Source organism: Cucurbita maxima, unplaced genomic scaffold, assembly GCF_002738345.1.
Source record: "Cucurbita maxima cultivar Rimu unplaced genomic scaffold, Cmax_1.0 Cma_Scf00023, whole genome shotgun sequence".
Taxonomy (NCBI): Eukaryota; Viridiplantae; Streptophyta; class Magnoliopsida; order Cucurbitales; family Cucurbitaceae; genus Cucurbita; species Cucurbita maxima.
In genome coordinates this window covers 1,037,710-1,059,101 of record NW_019272039.1, presented here as the reverse complement: position 1 = coordinate 1,059,101, position 21,392 = coordinate 1,037,710, and the positions used below count along the sequence as shown (strand labels likewise).

Here is a 21,392-nt window from a genome sequence, read left to right as displayed (position 1 = left end):
CCACTGAAATTGATCTCTAATGTACTAATTTTCTTTTCCAGAAACTTATGGTGTGGATTGAATAATTTAATCACTACCTACCTGATTGATTCAGACTCTATCCTTATCCATAAATCGTTTATTTATTTTATTATTTCTTTAGGATTTTTCCAGAGCTAACAGTTACCCACTTCATTTGTGGGCCCCAGTAGGAAATACAGTTGGCCCACACTAGATCTTTTTGGGCGTGGTGGGCCCACTCCATTACCAAGCTCCCAATAACACGATACGATAAAGGGTTCATCACAATGATGGACATCAACAGAACTACACATTCTGAACTGATTAATTATATTTAATTGCAAGTAAACCATTTTATTCAAACAACAATCATGAGTCGCCATCACCGCCGAGCACGGCGGACTAGTCCGACCATCGATCGTGTCAGCAGACATACAAGGACCTAAAACTTGCTTGGACAGCTCAGATGCCAACACCTAGTTAGGACACGTAAATACATAAACACATCATAAGCCCATCCAGGTTCACATCACCAAACATGAGCCTTTTCCGACGCTATTTACATGTAACCACCAGTCAACCGCCACTGTTTAGCGGTGCTCGCTTCTGGTATCACCGCTGTAGAGCCTGAAATCACAAAGTAACAGTATCAGTTTTGATCGATGTGGACAAAAATAGAGAACCAATCAAGCCCCAAGATGTCCGGACCATGATGAAGGTCCAACGAACTAACGGCTTTAGATCATCTCACTCCGGAATATCAAAGAATCAAAATTTCGAATCTTTTTATCACCCATTAACTGTTGGGAATATAGAGGACAAGATGCCCCTAGATTTCGATTTCATTTCTTCATTACTAGAATTTTCTTTTTTTTTTAAAAAAAAATGGTATTTTTCAGACTTTCTCAGCCTTTCTTTTGCGGCGGCGCGTGGATTATACAATGCTCCAAATAAAAGGTTGGAAAGTGGGGGTACACACCAGTCGTAAACAGTTGGAGAGTTGGGTTGAGCCTTGTCGAAGACTTCAGCACCAATAGTCTTAGTGGCAAAGTTTCTACCAGGGTTGAAGACGCTCCTCCAAACATTATCCTTACGCGCCGCCGTAAACGGCGTTGTAGGTGTCACCGGTGTAGCCGGCGATATCTGGCTCTGGTATTTGCTTCCCTCTCCATCCAAATCTAAACCCATCCCGAAAACATCATAGTTACAAGTTGATGTAAATCATAAAAACAAGCAGCCAACCACTAGTAAAAGTGACAATAATCAACAAGAACTTATAGTAAAAGAGACAATCAACAAGATTCAGAAGAAATAGAAAATGAACAAAAAGGGTTACCTTTAACGACCAAGGGCTTGATCTTCCTGAGCTTGCCGAGGCCGCGGTCAGGCTGAGGTCCGGCCACAACATCATCCCAAAGCTTCTCAAGCAGAACCATGTTTGTTGAGTTCACTCCCTCACTTACTTAGAAGCCAATTTCATAGTCATATATGGTCATATAAATAGAGCTCTGAGGGCTCAAAGTGTGTAGGGTAATTTTTGTTCTTTATTTCCCATCATTTTTCTAATAAAAAAGATTCCTCAAAAGTTTTATCTTTCTCGAGACAACGTAGAGCTAAAGATAACCATCGAGAGTTACATTACATTATATTTTAAAATTAACCGTAAACTTACGAAACATAGTATCCATAATAAGAATATGACGATTTAAACTTCACCAACTAAACTCATCAGCTTTTATCCAAAATTATCCTTAAAAACTGACAGCCAAGAAATGGTTCGATAACTTAAACTTGAAGACTTGAAGCATAGCTGGCAATATAAAAATGATCAGCTGGAATTAAAATATAAAGAAGGCAAATGGATAAGGATGAAGACCGAGTAAAAATGGTGACAGAAAGGAAAAGAAATATCTGCTCGAGATATTATATAGTTACAGGAGCAGGTTACGGGTTGCTGTACAAGTGGAATCTCAGCTGCTATTAAAAAACTGGTTTTGTCCGATTTGTCCCAGACGACTGGGGCCCTCTGCAATGACTTTGTTCTTCGATGTTCAACGGCCCAGATTTTGTTTCAGTTGTTCATGCCATTCAAGATCGAACTTAAGACAAGAAAATGCAGAATATGATAATAATATCAGTTCATCTTCTTACCATTTCTTTTATCTTTTCTTGGGTTATATACTTTAAATAATACATCAAGGCTCAAGGCATGCCATAATCGATGGACCTCTTAATCTAGCCAATTCATGGTTGGGACTTGGGAAACTTTCATCTGGTGGAGTTAGCTAAAAAATGGGGTGATAATTCACAGCAGCCTAACATTGATGTTTTCCATTGTATCTCATTTGTTAAAAGGAAACATGTCACCGTTGAGTAATAAACAAATGAGACTGGGAACTTCAAGAACTCACCAGCTGTTTCTTTCATCTACAGTACCAGATGCTTGAAAGAAGCACTTGTATCTGTTAAAGCTGTGCCCAGTTTCAATATTTCATTTTACAGAAACTCATCGTAGCAACAACAGATAAGACGGAGGGATACAGTTTATAAGGAAACCAAGAAAACAAACCGTGAAATGGGAACAAACTAATCCTCTTCGTTGTATGCCCTTTCAAAGTGACATGCCATAAAGCAAACGAAAAAGTACACGAGAGAGGCAAAGTCAAGGCCCAAAAGGCATGAAATAACTCATTGATTCGATGCTCTCTTGCCTAATTCTACAGCTTTTTGCCACTGAAGTCGATTCATTGTTGAGCAATGGAGCTTATAAACCGGTAAGGCGTGATTCAATCTTTGTTATGAAGTCCTCAGGCGAGGAATTTTTCAGGGCTGATGACTAAAATATATGACATGTTGAATCAAACAATTCAATTCCTTCAATTCAGTCCTCTAAATGTAATAGCATTCCAATGGAAAGGCTAAAAGTATAGTGATATTTAAAACAATTGAACTCAATGATTTGCACTGATTAAAACGTAAATTGAAAAGTTCTAATAAATTTTGGTTTCGAGTTCATCTACGATAGATCCCGCCCATAGAGAACAATATACACTGGGTCAAATAGGATGTCTGTAGGACCTTAGCCATTATTTCCTTAAAACTCAAAGACACATTTGTACCACCTATGGAATAAATCATGTTCAAGGCAATAACCTTAGTCCATATTTCTCTTAATATGACTTTTTAAGGGATGGTTATACATCCAATTACAATAGTGGTAACACTTACACAGGAACAAACCTAAAAGACGTCAATTAGAGGTAGAAGATTGAGGCTTAGTTCTAATGTAAAGGCTGAAGCCTTGTTTTGACTGATACAATCATACAATCTCTCCTTATTGAGGCGGCTTTGTTGGTCAGAGACAAATTATTGATTCTGGCAGTTTGTAGGTTAGAGACAAATTATTGGTTCTACATTTGTGGTTATGAGATTCTTCAAGATTGTGAAGACTAGAAAAGAGAAAGGTCTGGCTTCTAAACTAGACCTTTTGAGGGGGTTGATTGGGATTTCCTTCTAGCCATTCTCAAGGCTAAGAGCTTTCTCTCTAGATAGAAATTGTGGATCAGGAGCTGCATCTCTTATAATAATTTCCTTGTCTTATTCAATTGCAGGAAATGAAAAATATATATCTTCTGAGGAAATTCATCAAGGTACGCTCATGGCGAACTGCTTTAGCCGACTGCTCAAGCAAGGGTCTCAGGTCTGGTTTTGTGGAAGGTATCGCGGTAGGTAGGAATGGCTTTTATGCTAATCATCTATAATTCACGAATGCCACTCTCCCATTCCCTATGTACATTGCCTCTTTGATTTCTAACCTGTTCAAGATCGACTATAGTTTTTTAAAAAGCTTCAGGTGTCAATTGATTGAGTCTATCGCAACTAATATTAATTGCTTTAAAGAAAAGATTGGAGTGGGTTGAGAGTTTCAGGTGCATATCACATTATTCACCTCTTCCATACTTGTCTCTCCCAGCTGGGTATCGAGGGTCTAAGTTATTTCAAAATCTGGTTTTGAAAAGAACCACTTTTTCTACTATTGATAATCAAAGGATTATCAGGGGTCAAGGAAAAGTTCGAGAACTCCCTGATATCACGTCTCACTTGGCCAAAAAATACCCCCTCATTAAAACAGAGTATATAGTATTATTAACAAAACAATCCCATTCCGGGTCCAACACCCTAATAAAGCTCACACCCTCACTCACATGACATGCTCATCAACTTCCCTTCTCTTATTTCTATAAACCTAACTAATAGGAGGTCCATCATAGTGGGAGGGTGAATTTCATTCATGAACATTTCACAGTTGTTCCCCTTTTTGCTGAGAGATAGCAGGGCGTGAAGAGACTGGATGGTTCTGGCACCTTTCCCCCAGATCCCCCAATCAAGATATTAATGAAGCTATTTGGGGATAATTGCATCTAAAGAACGTCCAAGCTATTCCCATTTATTTTAGGAAGAAAACGAAGACTTTATGACTTGGTAATTTAGAATAAGATGAGCAAGCCATCAGGCTCAGATATTCGTATCTATTATGATGCAAAAGAGAAGCCACGTCATAGCTACCGCAATCAATAACATCAGGACATTGTAGAACTAAGTTGAATATTTAATAGGTCCATGGAACACTGAAACAAAAACAAATACACAAAACTAACTTCAGCTCTTAAACTTTCATGCTTGCTCTATTTTTACCTCTAAACTTTCCAACATTCTATTTTAATCTAAAAACTTTACATAAAAACCTATTTTAATAGTTGTAGTTAACAAAATTTTCATTAAATCATTTAACAAAAGCTATTTTAATCATTGTCTAACTGTGCCTCCTCCTGGAACCTAATGATTGAAAGGGTTTCAAAGCATCTTGCCTCTTGGAAAAAAAACCTTCTTCTCAGTCAGTTGAGCGGGATCCCAATTTACATCATGTCGTCTTTGCTGGCCAATTTTTTGCTCCCGTCCAAGAGTAAAAGATATTTGCTTTTGGTGCTCTAGCATGCCATGTAGCTTTTTATTCTTTTTTGCGTGGGTCTAACCCACAAGTGTCTTTGTTCCCCTAGCCTTGGAAGCTTCAGATCCCAAAGGTCAGATTTTTTGCCACAAAAATTTTCCACAGTAATAACATCAAGGAGGTTGTGGAAAGTCTAGACCATGTTTCATGGGATTGTCAATTTGCTTCAGTGACTTTAAGAATTAGAATCTTGGACTCTTAACTAAGATGGCTTGCAGCAGAGCGTGCGGGACTATGATGGAAGGGATGTTATTACACCCTCGGGTGTGTTTCTAAGGCAGGCAGCTTTCTTTGCAGCTTCATGGAACATCTGGCTTGCAAAAATAGGAGAGTCATTAGTAATAAAGATAGTCCCTAGGAGGAGGTTCGGGTTTTGGCTAGGTTAAATGACTCCTTCTGGGCTTCCGCCACTGAGCACTTCAGTGGTTATCCTTTTTCTCTCATCCTTTTGAACTTGACCCCCTTTTGTCATTTTCTTGTGGTTTTTTCCCTCATCCTTTGGCTCCTTTTGGATGGGCTCTACTCTTTTGTATTAACCTCGTGCATTCTTTCATTTGATCTCAAGTCGTTCTTTTCTTCAAAATGTGTATATGTGTACATATGCGTACATGTGTCTATAGCCTATGCTTCATAGCAATCAAGATTTTATAAAATAATGAATGATTAACAATAAGACAAACGTTGAGGAACTAAAAGAGAATTTTCAACAAGAAAACATACTATTTAATTTCTCTCGGACAAAATGTACTTCAAAATTTCAGCAAGTCCATATCAGTAAGAAAAACATAGCTGAAATTAGATACGGAAAATAATGGTAAGGAGATTACTTTGCTAACTTTCTAAACACAGGCTCCGAAGCACTACAACTAAGAACAAGAATTCATCAATCTTTATTTTTCAATAAGAAACAAGAGACTTCATTAACCAATAAAAACAGATACAAAAGATGGGGAGCTAAGGCGTAAGTTGACCCAAAACTGAAGGAGCTTACAAAAAGTACCACCAATTAAAGGAAAAAAGGAAAGAGAGAAGGGAAAGAAAAAAAAAAATCATTAGAATGAAAACACCATTCCCTAAGACCAAAGAGTTGACTTGATCTGTAGTCGTTAATCTCAGATTTCTAGAATGAGTAAATTAAAACAAATTAACACCATTCCCTACTGCTTACATGAAATAGAATAATTAGTGAAAGCTAGAATCAATCAAGTTGGAAGTCGTTGAACTAGAAATTTAGTAATTTCTTATAAGTGGATGTTTATTACCATTATTTTGTTTGATTGGAGAGAAGAATTTCACCCGACTAAGTGAAGAATGGGCTTTATTATTTACAATCAACACCAGATTTACAGGTTATATGACGATAAGAACTATTTTCGAACAAAACTTGCAATCAGAATTAAACAGAACAAAGTGAGGGAAGAACGCATGCTTAAGAAAAGAAAATATCACAATGTGTCAAATAATAACCATCACAACTAGTGTCAAGTCTCCAAGAATCAAGATTGTAAAACAACCTTTGACAAACTCTTCAAGGCTTCTAAATTGTAGAATCCTTAGGAAACTTACCAAAGAGAGTGCATTAGCCTTCCATCTCAAGATTTTCCATATTTACTAACATATCCCTGCATATAATTGTCGATAATTGTCAGTACCACAAAGATTCTATCCAGAGCCAATGATATACATCATTCGGAGTATTTCATCTTTCTAATAAAGATACCTACCTCAACAAGCTTCTCGATCTTTGGACGAGATGAAGAAAGATACTGCTTAACTGATTCCACTGTAGTTGGAACTTGAAAAGGTTGTAGGGTACCTAGAACCTTGTCGAGTGTTTTCTTAACAACTGTGTTATGCACATCCTTTTTCAGATGACCTTCACGCCACTTCGGTCTCAAAATTCCTTTCACCAATTCAATGAGAGCAGACCGGAAGTGCCTAGTTGCTTTTGATTCTTTGTGCACATTTCCATCAATGAGATGCTTACCATCCATATCACCAAGTTGTCTATCACTCTCTGCTTCAGATTCCTTTTCATGCAATGCAATATTTGAAAGGTTTATTTTACCATCAGTATCCGTTTTCATTTTTTTTGGGACATTTTTTTCACGGATGAGACCCATGTGATCATCCTCTCTAGTCCTAGAACCATTGCAACCATCAATACCAGAAGATCCTTGTATTTCTGCTTCTAACATAAGTGAATCCGTGCCTTGTACATGGCCAGCTTTTTCATTCTTATCCTCAGCTTTATTGTGAGAGGACAAAGAACTTGTATCATCATTAAATTCCGGCTTTGAGCTCCCAGGAACCATATAATTACCCGATGCTCTATGTAAAGTACTAAGAGGCGATACTTCTTCACGTCCTTGATGATCGAGAGAAACATTATGACAACCACCCACTTTCCTCGGTAACTCAATGCTATCCAAGAAAGGATCATACTGGCTTGCTGTATTTATTGAAGGAATAAAAAAGGACGGTCTAAAAGGTTCAGATGGTTCCCAATCGTCACAAGAATATTTTGTTTTGTAATCTGAAGAATTCATTGATGCATTGATTAAAGAATTATCTGATTCAGAGGGAGAAAATGGGGAACTTCTCGTGAAGGAGGAAGCCGGCATAGAAACACGATGTTCTCCATCAATAATGAACATCTTCTGAGCACCAAAGAAGCTTGCACTTGAGGAAGGTGTAAAAGGAAAAGAATCATTAGAGGTAGTGAAGCGCGATGATAAAATACCACCCTTTGTAAGAGTAGTATTTGAATTCAAAGAACTTCTCAAAACTGGAGAATGGTAATCGTTCAATAAATGTGGGCATGCAACATTAGCCGGTTCCTCCATGACACTCAATTTTGCGAAGCCACCTGAAGAGGGTCCAAACTCAGGAGGCTGATCATTCCTTGCTGTCGAACCCTCTCTATTAAGGGGAAATGACACATCAAAACTAGTAGAAGGTAATTTCTGGCAGTCAGGATGTTCCCTCAGAAGTGGGTCCTCTCTCTGATGCAATAAAAACTTATTTTTCTCATGCAACACATCCCATCCTTTGCTTTCGGTGAAGTCCCTTGGTAAAGTTCTTTCCGAAGAAATTCCGAATTTCAGAGAAAGTGAAGAGTCCTTTAGGAAAGATGAATTTGGTGGATGATGAAAAACTGGTGATTTTGACGCATCTGCACTGTATTGCAAACCTGCTGTCATTTGAAAGTACTATTAGAAATCGGTGCTAGAGAAGGAATTTCTGACATCTGCATACATAAATTACTCTATCTCACCTTGATTGGGCTGAACTTGTTTTTTCAAATATACAGCACCAGCATGTTCCTCTGAATGCTGATCACTACCGTGTGCATTATCTTTTATATGTAGAAAGCTACATGAGCTACCTTTTATGCACCAGCCTTTAGCATAGAAGTCACAGATAGCTGCAGCAGGGCGTTTTTGTTCAATATTAACATCAGCACCAGGAGACAACTTTCTTGTCCTCTTCTTTGAAGCAGCTGATCTGGAAATTCTATATGTTAGGAAGAGCTGTTTCAAGTACTATCCTTGACATTTGACAAGGAAAAAAAACAACCACCACGTATTAGAAATTTTTAGCTAAAAAGGATGATTGTATGGCAGCTTTTTTTTAACACAATCGTTAATATGGAACTTTGATGAGTAATGAAGGAAGTTGTTGAATCACCATCGTCAGTACCTTGATGCCATTTGGTTTTTTCCATTCTCTAGTTGCATGTCCGTTTGCGTACTTTCTTTCTCGGGATTCGTACTACCAATATTCCCTCCAACCAAGTGATTTTCTAATCCAATATCAGAATCCTCTACAGTAACACTTAATCCATTGGAGACTTTGGCATTTATAATTCCCCTATTGCACAATGGAACCTTGCTGTTATAAATTGAGCCACCAGAATCTTTAGGTAAGTTATTTCTCAAAGCCTCTACATCCTTATCATCAACAGTAAGTTCTTGATCTTCTGTCTCCTTGTCCTTTGGGCACTTCCTTGATTCAACTTTCTTGCACTCTCCATGTGATTGCTCCACCAATTTTGCCAGTGGCTCGCCTGACAGACGAGCAAATTCAATATTGCCATTACTTTCAGTTTCTCCTACAGAGGACAGTTTATTCACTTCAGAATTTTCAGTGGTAGTAATGGTATCCGATCTCAAGTGCTTGTCATGCCTCTTGGCGTCCATATCATTACAAACATCTACAAGGTACACACTGAGACGCAGAGAAAAAAAGTCATCTATGAGAGAAGAAAATAATTTTATATTTAGTATCTACGGGACAAAAGATCTCTCATGTGGTAGTAAGAAGACCAAGACATCAAGTGGCAACTGGCTATGAGAAAAATAACCAAAAAGAATTCAAAACTAGCTGATTAAAAATGGTGTTAAAAAAATGATGTTTAACACTAAATCAATCAAAACAAATTTTTGTTTCGAATACAAAAGCTGATGAATTTTTAGAAGTTAAAAAATATAAAATAAAATAAAAAGGCTCTTGAGTACTGCCACGAAAAAACCAATAAGAAATGGTGCTGGTCGCTGGTGAACTTCTTAGAGACTTCTTTCTAATAAAAAAGACAGTTCCACAAAAGACTCCAACAACTTGATAGACAAACGTGGAAGAACTGTTCTTCTTACTAAACTTCCTTAGCATTTTTTTTAATAAGAGACAATTTCATGATAATTGAAATATACAAAAGGGATGTATTATCCATGATGTTTTGAAAAGACCTAAGGAGGTATGACTATAAGAAGCAAAAATATTAGACGATTTACACCAAAATGTAGCATGGTAAACAGAATTGTCAAAGACTTTTGTACAAGTCTGTGTCCTTTCCGTGAATACTTTTTGATTTCTTTCCTTCCACAAATTCCAAAAGAAAGCAATGATGAAGTTTTTCTATAGTAGGACTTTTCCATTCTTGAAGGGGTGGTACATAAGGTCATATCCAATATTTCCCTTACCTCCCTAGAAAAAGTGAGATGTCATCCGAAGATAATGAGAATCTTTGTCCAAGAATTCTGCACGTATGTGCAGTGCATAAATAAATGGCTTTATGATTTGTTGTGTTTCTTGCATAGTGGGCACCAATTTGGAAATATAGTCTCGTGAGGCATTCTTTTTTAAAAGTTTTTCACTTGTGCTAATGGATTTATGCGTTATTTTTCAATTGTATTAATGGCAAAAGTTAACAAAAGTAGGAGGGAGAATCGTGTTTCCATGTATGCTTCAAAGCTATTGATCAAAGTGATCCTCTCTTGCAGTTCTAATTCTAAGAGGTGACAGATTATCATTGTCATCGCAAAACTAAGGAAGGCAGACTTATAGAAGGTTTTACGATCACTAGAGATGAATTTCATATAGCTCATCCCCCAATTAAGCAAAAGACGTAACCTTTTCTCCGCTAATAATGGAAGGAAGATCTCTGGTTGATTCAACCTAGTACAATCTTTTTAATCCACCTCGAATCTCAAAAAAAAAAAAAAAAAAAAAAAAAAAAAATCCATAGTGGTTCAAATCAACTTGGAGGAAGAGAAATCCACAGGATATCATTAGCATTAATACCTTTGTATGGACTTATGGTTCAAATCTCTATATGTTAATAGAGAGGTGGCCATGATCCTCGAGGAGAGAATAAAGGTGAGCTTAAAATTTTTTAATTAGAAACAAGAAAAACGTAATCAAGCTTTACGTATACCAAGCAAAAAGTTGTGACAATTAAAAAGGATGTTGTATAGAAGCAAATGAGCACTAGTAATAGGGGTGTTTAAGGAAACCAAGAACCCAATCTGTTGAAAATTAATTTGAGATCGATTGGGTTAACGTCTTATAAACCCAATTTGGTTAGTTCGGTTCTTAAGACCACCAGGTTGAACTAACCTCACCCAATCAAATATAAGATTTGCCTCCACTTTAAGCTCATTTTATTTATTATCCAAATTAATTACAACCTAAATCATATAGGTTGAGTTAGCTGTTCAAAATATTTGGGTAGTCTAAATTAACACCCTCAGTTAAAAGCATATTTAAAAGTTATGTTGGTTTACCTAACAACTAAGGTTGAACAAACTAAATTGAAAACCAACCAAACTAACTGAACCACATCAGTCAATCATTAAAGATGGCTATTCTACCAGCATCGATTTAAAAAAAAAAATGTTTGATTGGTTGAAGTGGCTGAAAACCACAATTCCAACTGACTGGCCGACTTACTCTAATTTATAGATAATAACAATAAATAATGCTATTTTTTGTTTTTGCATACTTAAGAAAACCAAGGGCAGTTGGTTTTCTCAAGGTGCTTTTTTACTTCAATATTAGAGAAGTATAAATATTTTTTTCACCATGTTCCTTCCTCTCTATCCTTCTCGCTTCACTCTTCTCTCTCCTCTCCCTTCTCTTTACTCTTCTTTTTCTCTCTCCTCCATTCCCCTTCTTTCTTCTATTATCATCTCTACCTTCTTTATTTTTCCTTTCCTCTCTTCTCCTCTCCCCTTCTTCCTTCTTCCCTTTCTCTATTCTCCCACACCTACGAATGTGAAAGATCAACGTCAGTTTCCCTCATCTCTTTTTTTCTCTCCTCCCACAACTCTCCCTCAATCATACATCACCAACCGACCATCACTGCAGTTGATCAATCGACATTCCAAACACACTCAAAATTGATTACATCTAAAATAATAGTCGAGCTATCAACCTTGCTAGCAACCTAATAGAATGCACTTAGAAGCTTGAAATAGAGCACCAAAACATAGCTGAAGAGCTAGAAGAAAGATTTCAAAGCAAAACAAAAGGGCTAGACCTCCAAAACCACAAATACCCCAGCAAATCTCAACATACCTAACCCCCTACACAGTTTTCTTCTTGTACCAAAAGAAGGAACTTCACGCATCTTGAGACCATAAACTTCAATAAGATGAGAACATTTGGAGGGTAATGAGGATGGAGGAAGATGAGAAGTTCTATGGTCACAAAGGAACTCATCCTTCTCTCTCCAACCCCAATGGCGCAACTTCTATAATTTTGCCTTGGTATCCTTGCGCATGTAAATGTTGAGCCAAGGAGGCCTTTATTCAATTTCCATCTCCTCCTACCCTGAGATGTAGCTATAAAAGGAACATGAAAGTCTTCAAGTCATTTCTATAAGTTTTAACCAGAAGTTATTGCTTCTTCATCTTTGATTTTTATTGTATTTTTTCCATAATTATTTTATTAATACCATATATATCTCAACTTGAGACTCTTTATTCTGTAAAACACACCCAAGCTCAATTAGAAACCTTAGTAGGTACCACAAAACAAGCTCTGTTCTTACTCGTGTATTTTCACATGTTTACACACTTTCTTTCCCATGCATTATATATAGCCTACAGTGCTAACATCTTCTACAATTAGATATTGTTGAACCTTTGAAGTCCTCTAAAATCCATTGCCTTTGGATTTTAGCATCAATTAAGTACTTTCTCAAACAATATGATACAAACTTCAAAAAAAAAAAAAAAAAAATGATACGAACTTCCATGCACTTGACGTGGGTCTCTCCACTTGATTTTCTTCTCATCTTTTTAAAGCTCAAGAAAACAATTGTTCAACCTATAGAATAGATTTTGTTGAAAGTCGTTGATTTCCTTCTCAATAAAATCCATTTTCAATTCTCACATGATTTTTAAAGAACTAAGAACAAGAAGACTACAGATAAGGAAAAGATTAAGCTCATCATCTAACAAATTCCCAACTAAAGCCTTGTTCACACGAATAAACTTCTTTCTACAATTTTATAACCATGAAAATTGTTTCTTAAAAAATTTCTTCATATTCAATATTCCAATTTGCTTCGAGACTTAGTACTGTCTCTGTGGTGATCTCAATGGAGTCTTTCAAAAGAGGGATGCATTTTACACCATGATAGCCCTCCAAGAAAGACATTGACGAGGAAATAATCTATACATTTTTCTTTATCATTGAAAGCTCAATTGCCCATTTCTAAATAACTTCCAAAACGAGGATTTATAAAGTTGTAACTAGAAGGTTCTCTCTTCTTACTTGAATCAATGATAGATCAGGACAACGTCCATAAAACAGGAGGAACCATATGCCAGTTGTAGGCTGAAAATAGTGTAAACTAGAACTCGTAGGAAAAAGGATGGTACGGAAAAACACAGCCCATACTTTGCACTATTTTTATAGGGATAACAAATCCTGTTCCTTCTAAAACATGATGTTGTATACTTGAAGTGACTGTTCATCAAGTCTATATTTTTATAGGCATAACAAATTAACAACTTCAATTGTTCTTAAAAACAACTCATCCATTAGAACAAAATAGGGGAACACAAATTTAAACAGATAATAATCCAGGCATATTTTTATTGGGAAAAATAAGAATAAATAAACAGTTACAAACTTAACTCCCAAATAGCCCCTAAATCTCTTGTCTAAATTCTCCACTGATCTTGCTTCCAAACCTATCCATAATTCAATGAGCTATTGGATTTGCAGTCTTCTTAGATTTGTGTTGAGATTATCTCTCACTATCAAAGTTGAGCAAATAAGAATTGTGATGAGGGTTATGGAAAGGGCATGATACTGGTTTAAAGTTGTAAGGCCCACAATAATTCAAGATGTCACTGACCAGGTTTCTCCAAATAAAAATTTTCTAGCTTCCATATACTGATTACCTGTCCTTCAGTCTCACCTATCTATACATATCTAACATATTTGCTCTTATCGCAAAAACTAAACTCTTTCCTAACTAATAACCAATTTTACATTCTTGTGTTGACCTAAAAATTATTAACAAATTACAACCAAAAAAAAAAAAATCTCTATCCCAGACAAACTACTTGCTCCCCAGCCCATGTTGTTCTACTGTAGCCAACTGGCTGCCAAATTCAAAAAAGACAAAAGGGAGAGACAAGTATCTCGAATTTTAATGGTGGAAACTCATAGATCGAATATCGAGGAAGTTTCCATTTGATAGAGTTGTTGTGTTGCATTCTCTATGGGAAGGCAGCGGAGGATCTTGGCTATATTCTTTATGGTGACAATTTACTTTATGTAGTTTGGAGCTACTTCTTCAAGGGGTAAGCAAAGGGGTTGCAGAGGAATGATCAAGGACTTCTTTCTTTGTTGACTCGTTTCATGAGAAGGAGAGGTTTCTATGGCGAGTCTACGTGAGGGCCCTTTTGCAGGGTCTTTGGGAGAGATGAACAATGTGATGCTTGGTCCCTCCTAATATTTCATGTTTTTCTATGGGCTTCATTGGCGAATCGTATTATGAACGTAAGAAAACCAAATGTTACCAACTCCTCGAAGTATAAATATTTTCTCAATCCAACGTTTTGTTGGGAAACAAACTGAAGGTCGAAATAGAAACCTATAACCAACTTCTCAAAGTAATAGAAAATTATTTATGGAGCCAACGTTCTGTAATGAATTGAATAGCTAAGCAACTCATTCAATAACAAAATGCAGGAAGGATCATAAAATCCTACTTCTTTCGAGGAACCTGGGCATGTCCTCTTGAGTCAAGCTCGATAAAAATTCCGCGCATAACCCTCTTCTCACTGCACCTTTTACCTTACTTCAATCGCTAGGCCTAAAAACATTTTAATTTTACTCAATCCACTGCCTTGGAATTGCAGAATACTCGAAGAAGATAACAATGATTATGCAGGAAAAGAAACCCTATAAATTAAATTGATAGCTAAAAATCGAACATTTTAACTAATTGTGCACCTTCAACTTAAAAAGATTCAAGACGCACCTTAAATACAGTCAAAGAGCGAGAGGGAGAGAGAGGAAGTTACATATTGAAGATTGAAGATTGAAGCTACTGGGAAGACGGCAATGATAAATCCAAAAGTTAGGGCCTCCAGCTTCCGACTTCCTGGTTCTGGGTTTGCAAAGGAAAGCTTCTCCGTAGAACTTTCAATGGTAGAAATCGAGTAAAAGGAAAATGCAGAACGGGGGTTCGGGTACTTCCAAAAAGATGATCAACCTGTGTAAATAAATAATTATATTGAAACTCCTACAAAATATTACTTCATATTTTTTCAATATTTTCTCTTTCTTTTTCTTTGCCAACGTGGAAGATGGGTGGATGGATTTGGGCCATTTGGGCTGTAATGAAATCGGTCCATTTCATGTATTTGGATACAAATCCCAACTCTCTATAGTTTTGTCCACGCACCTAACTCGCTTCCTTTAATCCCGTGTTGTCCACGCTCCTTTTCGCCCATGGGCCTCAGGCCCACCACCAAGTTTCGCCGCCACCCACTCATTACTGATTATTATTATTACTATTATTAATTCTCCCGACTCAAAATAATAATAATAATATATTTTTTAAAGATACTGCGCGAGAAACATAAATAAGAATGATATGAAAAAAAAAACAATAAATTAAAGTTGTGGGTCCCGGTCGCATTCGGACACGCCAACTTGCCGGTGGGACCATCTGTGTGTCTCTGTCAACACGTGCCCCAAATTCCATTGAATTAAAATAAATAAATATAAACAAATTGAAATACATTGAATTAAAGTTATGGGGAATATTTTAGAAATAGTTTAGGTTATTAGGGATGACCTGTTTTGATATAATCTTTTTCGATGGGTTGAATGTGAATACAACACGTCTTTTCAAAATAGAATAAAGAATTTGCAAATAAATTGACATTTTTCCGTCTCATTCATTAACAAATTATAATGCCCAAATTATAATGCCCAATAGGAACTCCACAATTTTTTTTTTTAATTTGTTGGTTATAAATTTGCATGCGACTGTTTGCGTTGATAACCAATGTTAAAAGAATTTTGAAAAGAAAATGAAAAGACGTGGTTGAAATAATGGGAACATTGTCCACGTCACTCTTGACGTGGAAATAACTATGTCTTCTTCATACCCAATTTGGTTTTAATTTGACGTTTTCCTAAGGTGACCGGTTTTTATATTTTGAATGCTCCACTAAATTTTTTGTTAAAATATAAATATGAAGTGTGTAAGGGAAAAGAATGGGGTGGTCCCCCAATCACAGAGAGCGTCGTGCGCGTAAAAACCGGCTTCGAAGGTTTCACACAGAAACACGACATTGGACGGCCGCCACGCAGGTAGGTGGCCCCACTTTTTCCCTTTCTTTTAATTTATTTATATTCTCTCTGGGCGTGGACGTTAATTTTGTTTTAATTCAGTTTCAGAGAAGAGGATAATTACGAAGAATGGAAAGAGGGGTTTGTATGAATTATGAGCGTTAATTTCCTTCCAACCAGAGGATAATCAATTAAATGAAAAAAAGGTAATTGCAAAATGATTCCTCGATAACAGGAACAGCAGGAACACAACTCCATAAGAGTTTTGGTTCTTTCTCTGCTGCAAAAAAATGAGGAGATCGGATTCCCTATACATGATCGTCGTATCATCTTCTTCTCCGGTCCTAATATTTAGCGTTTGAAAAGTGATTATTATAAAAATAACCTAATTTATCATTAATAATCCCAGCCGATCGTGCGACCTTCGTTACGGAAAAAATTCAGGCGGATTCTGGTGGGGGGAAGTTCAGATCGAAATCCACGCCGCCTCCTACTCTACGGGGCTCCATGTCCTGGCTGTTCATGTCCACGACAGAGGAGGAGTCGGAGTCGCTTTGTACCCCGCCGCCGCTGCCGAACTCGCGTCGGAAATTAATCACGGCTTCGTGGTGATGATCGAAAGGTAGCCGTTGGTTCTGATGATGAGGATGGCTCTTGATTACTCCGGCCCGAAGAGCTGCATCGAAACATAGAACGTGGTTGGAGGGCGGCATGGCGCGGGCTAATAAAGCATCACCGATCACGGGAATTTGGTAGCGGTGGAAGGGAAAAGTGATAGCTCCGTTGGCGGCGAGTCCGCTAATACCGTGACCGAGATTGTGATTCGAAGGCGAGGAATCAACCATCAGAGGTTGCTCCCGGCTAGAGGACTCAACCGTACTACTCTGACTCGGGCTCTGACTATTGTTATTGATCTTATTGTGAAGGTTAAGAAGACCGTCGGAAGGCAAGGGGAAATTGGTCTTAGCCTTGGCGCCGCGGAAGCCTCTAGCGGCGTTATCGTAGGCTCGGGCGGCCTCCTCCGCCGTATCGAAGGTACCGAGCCAAACACGGCTCTTCTTACAGGGATCTCTGATCTCAGCGGCGTATCTACCCCATGGCCGCTTCCTGACTCCTCGAAAATGCACTTCCTTAAGGTTACCGACGTTGGGCTTGACGGGAACCGCCTTGTCCCTCGGCGCCATTACTGTGGAAATCCAGATCAAATGAAAGAATTGAAAAGAGGGGGGAGATGGGTCCGTTTGATTCCAGAGAAAATGAAATGGGCTTCTTCGTTGGGTACTGGGTGAGAAGGATGGTGGGAAAAGGGGGCAAATGGGTTGAGATGCCGAGGAGTAGGCGTGTGATGGTGGGGCTTTATAGAAGGGGTGGAGAAATCGGCGAATGAATCGGCGAGGATTTGATTGTGATGAAATGTGGCCAAGGGTGTTGAGAGGGAGAGAGAGAGGGGCAGAGGGAAGAAAGAGGTTTGACTGTGCAAGGGGCGGCTAGACGGAAGGGTGTGGTTGGTAATTTCGCAATCTAGTTCCCGAATTATGTGTCATGTGGGGTTGTCGATACAGCAGATCCACAGGGAAGGCCGCGTTTTATATTACACTTGATTTACGTTTGTCTTTTACCCTAACCACGCGCTTTCTCTCCCATCGACTAACCCAACTTTTTTAAAAAATAATAATAAATAAAAATCAAATTAATTTTACGTATTTATTCAAAATATTTTAAAACTTCCCAAAATTTAAAGGAAAAATACAGAAGAAAGTGGTCCTTTGTGGTATGGAGCGGCAGGTGCAAAAAGTTGTCGCCATATTCTTCTGCCATTTCGCTTCCTACCTTAGCTAGGATTTAGGATTAATTAATTAATTAATTTTAAACTCCACCATTAGCGCGTTCTCTTTTTTTTAGATAATAAATAAGTAAATACATGCCTACATACATAAAATAATAATAATAATAAATAAATAACTCGTGGGATCATATTTTAGAGCTATTGAAGCGGTCCATTTTTCCGACTATTTCCCACTCACGCTCCTTCTCGTCAAGTTCATTTCACGCCCTCCAGCCCCAATTTATTACCTTTTTTTAAATAAATAAAATAAAATCTTTACTACCTTCAAATTTAATGATATATCTGAAATGAATTGATAAGGATGAAGGCAGTGACCATCATAGGCAATGCTCCCTTCCATGATCATTGGTATTATTATATCTTTGATCTCAATTATAACACCAAAGTCCAATTCAATATCACGCTATAATAAAATCACATCGTATCAACTTCAAAATGATAGTTCAACCTAGTTGTTGTGTCATAATGAAAATAGAAGGTTTGAAAAGAAAGCATTGATAATTTCCTTGGAAGTGAAAGCCCCAGTCCCAGTCCCAATAGTTGCCATTCAATCGGAGATTCTTACACTGTGTTGACCATCGAAGTTTCTCTCCAATTTCTCCTTGTATGGTGTATTTGTGTGGCTCCTGGTCCTGGCCGGCCGACCCTCGAGCGCCAATGAGCATAAGGCTCCCCTTTTCTCGTTCACTATTCTGAAATTTTTACATTCAAATTCTTCTTGCAACATAATCACAACATAGCACAATTAAAATATCAACAAATAACACAGAGCTTTGTAATGAAGGATGTTATCATCAAAAGAGTATGTAACCTCACTGAGTATGATGGTATTGGGTCGACAACAAATAATTAAAGCGATAAGAACCAAGCCCATAAGTAATTAATTCAACATCTATTTATTAGTTCAATTTTGTATCATTTTTGTAGCAACTTACTGCTTTCATTAGTCATCTAAGAGGGTCGAGAAAAGCATATCTCGCATAAAGCCTGCTCTCCCAATAGCTTGTCTCATCCTTTCTTCCCGCTCTTCCTGGCTCAAAGAAGGATCAAAACTGGAGAGAGGTGTACAGAAGTGTTAATACCAAACAACAGGAAGAGATAATCTAAGGGGGTGGTGGCTTTCATTAATTCCTCCCGCAACGATGAAAATAGGCAGATCTCTGTTACTTGATTATGGTGATCAGGAAAATTTCTCTTACATTGGCACCGGAGATGAGTCCTTGTAAAGGCCGAGGAAGTTACTTGAATTGGTTTAAAGCATTGAGACTTTTCATTCATGGCATATAAGGTAATTGTGAAAGGCATAACAGTTTCCTGATCTAACCAAACCCCTTACGATGAACAAACCACTAATGGCTTGAGGAGTAACATTAAGAGAGAAATCCATGATTCTAAATAGGCAAAGGTGAACAAGTACCTTGATTTCCAAATAGGCAAAGGTGCCACATTCTCTGAAGACGTCTCTTCGGCATTGGTTAGCATGGATTTTGAGATATCCTCAACTTCAGAGGCAGGATAATTTAAAATAAGTGATGATAGAAACGGATCATGAGTTGCACTAGGCGCATTAGTGGTGCCTGTACGGTACCCACTGCTCCCTAAAAGCATCTGCAGATGAGCCTCACGAAGATCCCGGCTCAAGAGGGACAACGCCTGACTGTTGGGGATGGCAATTTTACGCAACCTGCGACGTCTCTGAAGGTGATCCCCTCAGTTAAGCAAACAAGATGCGCATAGTAATGGTGGTAGTCAGACAAAACAAGTATGAAGTATAAAGGATATCTTATATAAGTGCCCATGGTGCAACGTTATATGACTTAACATGTCCCCCATGACTTTAACTGAGCATATAGGACAAACCTGCAAGGAAAATGCAAATTAAGCAGAAGCCCAATTTCTTATAAAACAATACAATGACCTGGAGGAGCAGAGAAAGAGAAGCACAAGAAACAGAGAGAGAACTTATAAAAAAGAAGACGCGGAACAAGTTCATTTCTCCTCATAGTTCCGTTCTATTACTTAGGGGATCTCATCAAATAATCGGTAAGGAGAAAAATAATATTACAACGAGCCGAACTTTTAGACAATCAAATGGAAGACCCTACTCCCAACGATTGGCAGACTGGCAGTGTCAGAAAGAATTATAACCGCAGAATGTCCTAGACAACAATTGCTAGAACCTATCATGAATTAGATTGGAAAACATTTCTCCAATCTCAAAATCCATAAATCTCATGTCATCCTGTAGCGGCTCGAAATGAAAAACATGAAACAAGGGAATGAATTGAGGAGCAGCTACCAGCAGCGCTAGACAGAATAGTAAATGAACGAACCAACTAAAAAAAATAGTATTGAGGGGAAAAAAAAAAAAAAAAAACCAGCATTCGTGTCGTAGGTGAATAGCATATAAAATTGGTAGGCGCGATTAAATAAGAAGGGAAAATACGTACCGTGACTCTTGTCTCGCAAGAGTGCTCATCTTCCAGATGCGAACAAAGGGACATAACATCAAAATTCTCATAGCAAAAAGGGCAGGGAAAATGGGGGCGGGCGTCATCATCCATCTCCAAATCATCGATTCCCAATAGATCTGAAGAAAACCAAATGAACAAAGAACAAAGAAGAAGAAGAAAAGAGGGGGTAAGAAACAACGATTCCACACCGGAAAAGAAGAACAACAAACAAAAAACAAACGCATAGATGAGAAAATAAAAGGAGAAACGAAGGAAAACCTAGATTGGAGTTGGGATGATGATGATGCCACATATAGTGGCGTTTGGCGGCGGCGAGGCGAGAGGTCCAGAAATCGGAATCCATTTGAGGAAATTCGAATGCGAAAGAGAGGTGGGGAGACGAGACTGGCTTCCGGAGGTAGGCGTAGAGAAGAAAGAGAAGGAAGCGTAAGAAGGTGATTCGAAATGGATGAAATGAATCGAATGAATGAGTGAATGATTGAAGGATCGATGGAAACGAAGAAAAAAGGGAAAATAAAAAAATAAAAAATAAATAAAAAAAGAAGAGGGGGGAAATAAAAGAATTAAAGCCGTTAGTTCGGTGGAATCGATTTGACCTTTTCCTCCTCAGATTGGATTTGAAGTTGAGGGGTTAACGTAAGGTAAGGCCTAAGCCTAAGGCTTTGCGTTTATGAAATCAAACCATTTCTGTCCACCCACTCTTCCAGTCACCATGGGGACTCATGGTGGGTAGATTTTGTGTCAGTTAATTAGGGGCAGCATGGTTTCTAGGAGGCTTATAACAATATGGTTTCTATGAGAACAACTCATCATTAATAGATATTGTGTCACTGTTATAAATCAATAAATATTATATCACATATTACCTGATAGATATCGTGTCAGCCAATTAGAGTTTGTAATAACTCAAACTCACAGATCTTGTGTCAGTCACAATTAGGGCTTGTAATAACTCAAA

The 21,392-nt window shown here is 37.8% G+C and overlaps 4 protein-coding genes across 9 annotated transcripts; all 4 read right to left on the bottom strand.

Moving 5' to 3' along the window:
- Positions 1 to 310: 310 nt before the first annotated feature.
- On the bottom strand, positions 311 to 1,527 carry LOC111497472 (auxin-repressed 12.5 kDa protein-like). The gene is made up of 3 exons (XM_023148281.1): positions 1,337 to 1,527; positions 980 to 1,178; positions 311 to 627 (listed from the first exon to the last, which is right to left on the bottom strand). The coding sequence occupies exons 1-3, from the start codon at positions 1,434 to 1,436 to the stop codon at positions 591 to 593; spliced, it is 336 nt and encodes a 111-aa protein (XP_023004049.1). The 5' UTR covers positions 1,437 to 1,527; the 3' UTR covers positions 311 to 590.
- Positions 1,528 to 4,591: 3,064 nt separating this feature from the next.
- Positions 4,592 to 15,035, bottom strand: LOC111497467 (protein FRIGIDA-ESSENTIAL 1). Of its 5 annotated transcripts, none has more exons than XM_023148268.1 (6): positions 14,836 to 15,035; positions 14,521 to 14,624; positions 8,711 to 9,238; positions 8,286 to 8,515; positions 6,733 to 8,204; positions 4,592 to 6,630 (listed from the first exon to the last, which is right to left on the bottom strand). In XM_023148268.1, exons 2-6 carry the CDS (start codon positions 14,577 to 14,579, stop codon positions 6,601 to 6,603), a joined length of 2,319 nt encoding a protein of 772 aa, XP_023004036.1. In that variant the 5' UTR covers positions 14,580 to 14,624; positions 14,836 to 15,035; the 3' UTR covers positions 4,592 to 6,600. The 5 variants fall into 5 exon arrangements, with proteins under 5 accessions (XP_023004036.1, XP_023004037.1, XP_023004039.1 ...); XM_023148269.1 differs by having other exon boundaries at positions 6,733 to 8,201; XM_023148271.1 differs by lacking the exon at positions 14,521 to 14,624 and having other exon boundaries at positions 14,793 to 15,035.
- A 1,221-nt stretch (positions 15,036 to 16,256) lies between these two features.
- LOC111496975 (ethylene-responsive transcription factor 4-like) lies at positions 16,257 to 17,550 on the bottom strand. The gene has a single exon (XM_023147572.1). The coding sequence runs from the start codon at positions 17,296 to 17,298 to the stop codon at positions 16,555 to 16,557; it is 744 nt and encodes a 247-aa protein (XP_023003340.1). The 5' UTR covers positions 17,299 to 17,550; the 3' UTR covers positions 16,257 to 16,554.
- Positions 17,551 to 18,248: 698 nt separating this feature from the next.
- LOC111496976 (protein DEHYDRATION-INDUCED 19-like) lies at positions 18,249 to 20,941 on the bottom strand. Of its 2 annotated transcripts, none has more exons than XM_023147573.1 (6): positions 20,693 to 20,941; positions 20,411 to 20,550; positions 19,743 to 19,820; positions 19,378 to 19,661; positions 18,896 to 19,012; positions 18,249 to 18,652 (listed from the first exon to the last, which is right to left on the bottom strand). In XM_023147573.1, exons 1-5 carry the CDS (start codon positions 20,775 to 20,777, stop codon positions 18,904 to 18,906), a joined length of 696 nt encoding a protein of 231 aa, XP_023003341.1. In that variant the 5' UTR covers positions 20,778 to 20,941; the 3' UTR covers positions 18,249 to 18,652; positions 18,896 to 18,903. The 2 variants fall into 2 exon arrangements, with proteins under 2 accessions (XP_023003341.1, XP_023003342.1); XM_023147574.1 differs by having other exon boundaries at positions 18,329 to 18,647.
- Between the last annotated feature and the right edge of the window lie 451 nt (positions 20,942 to 21,392).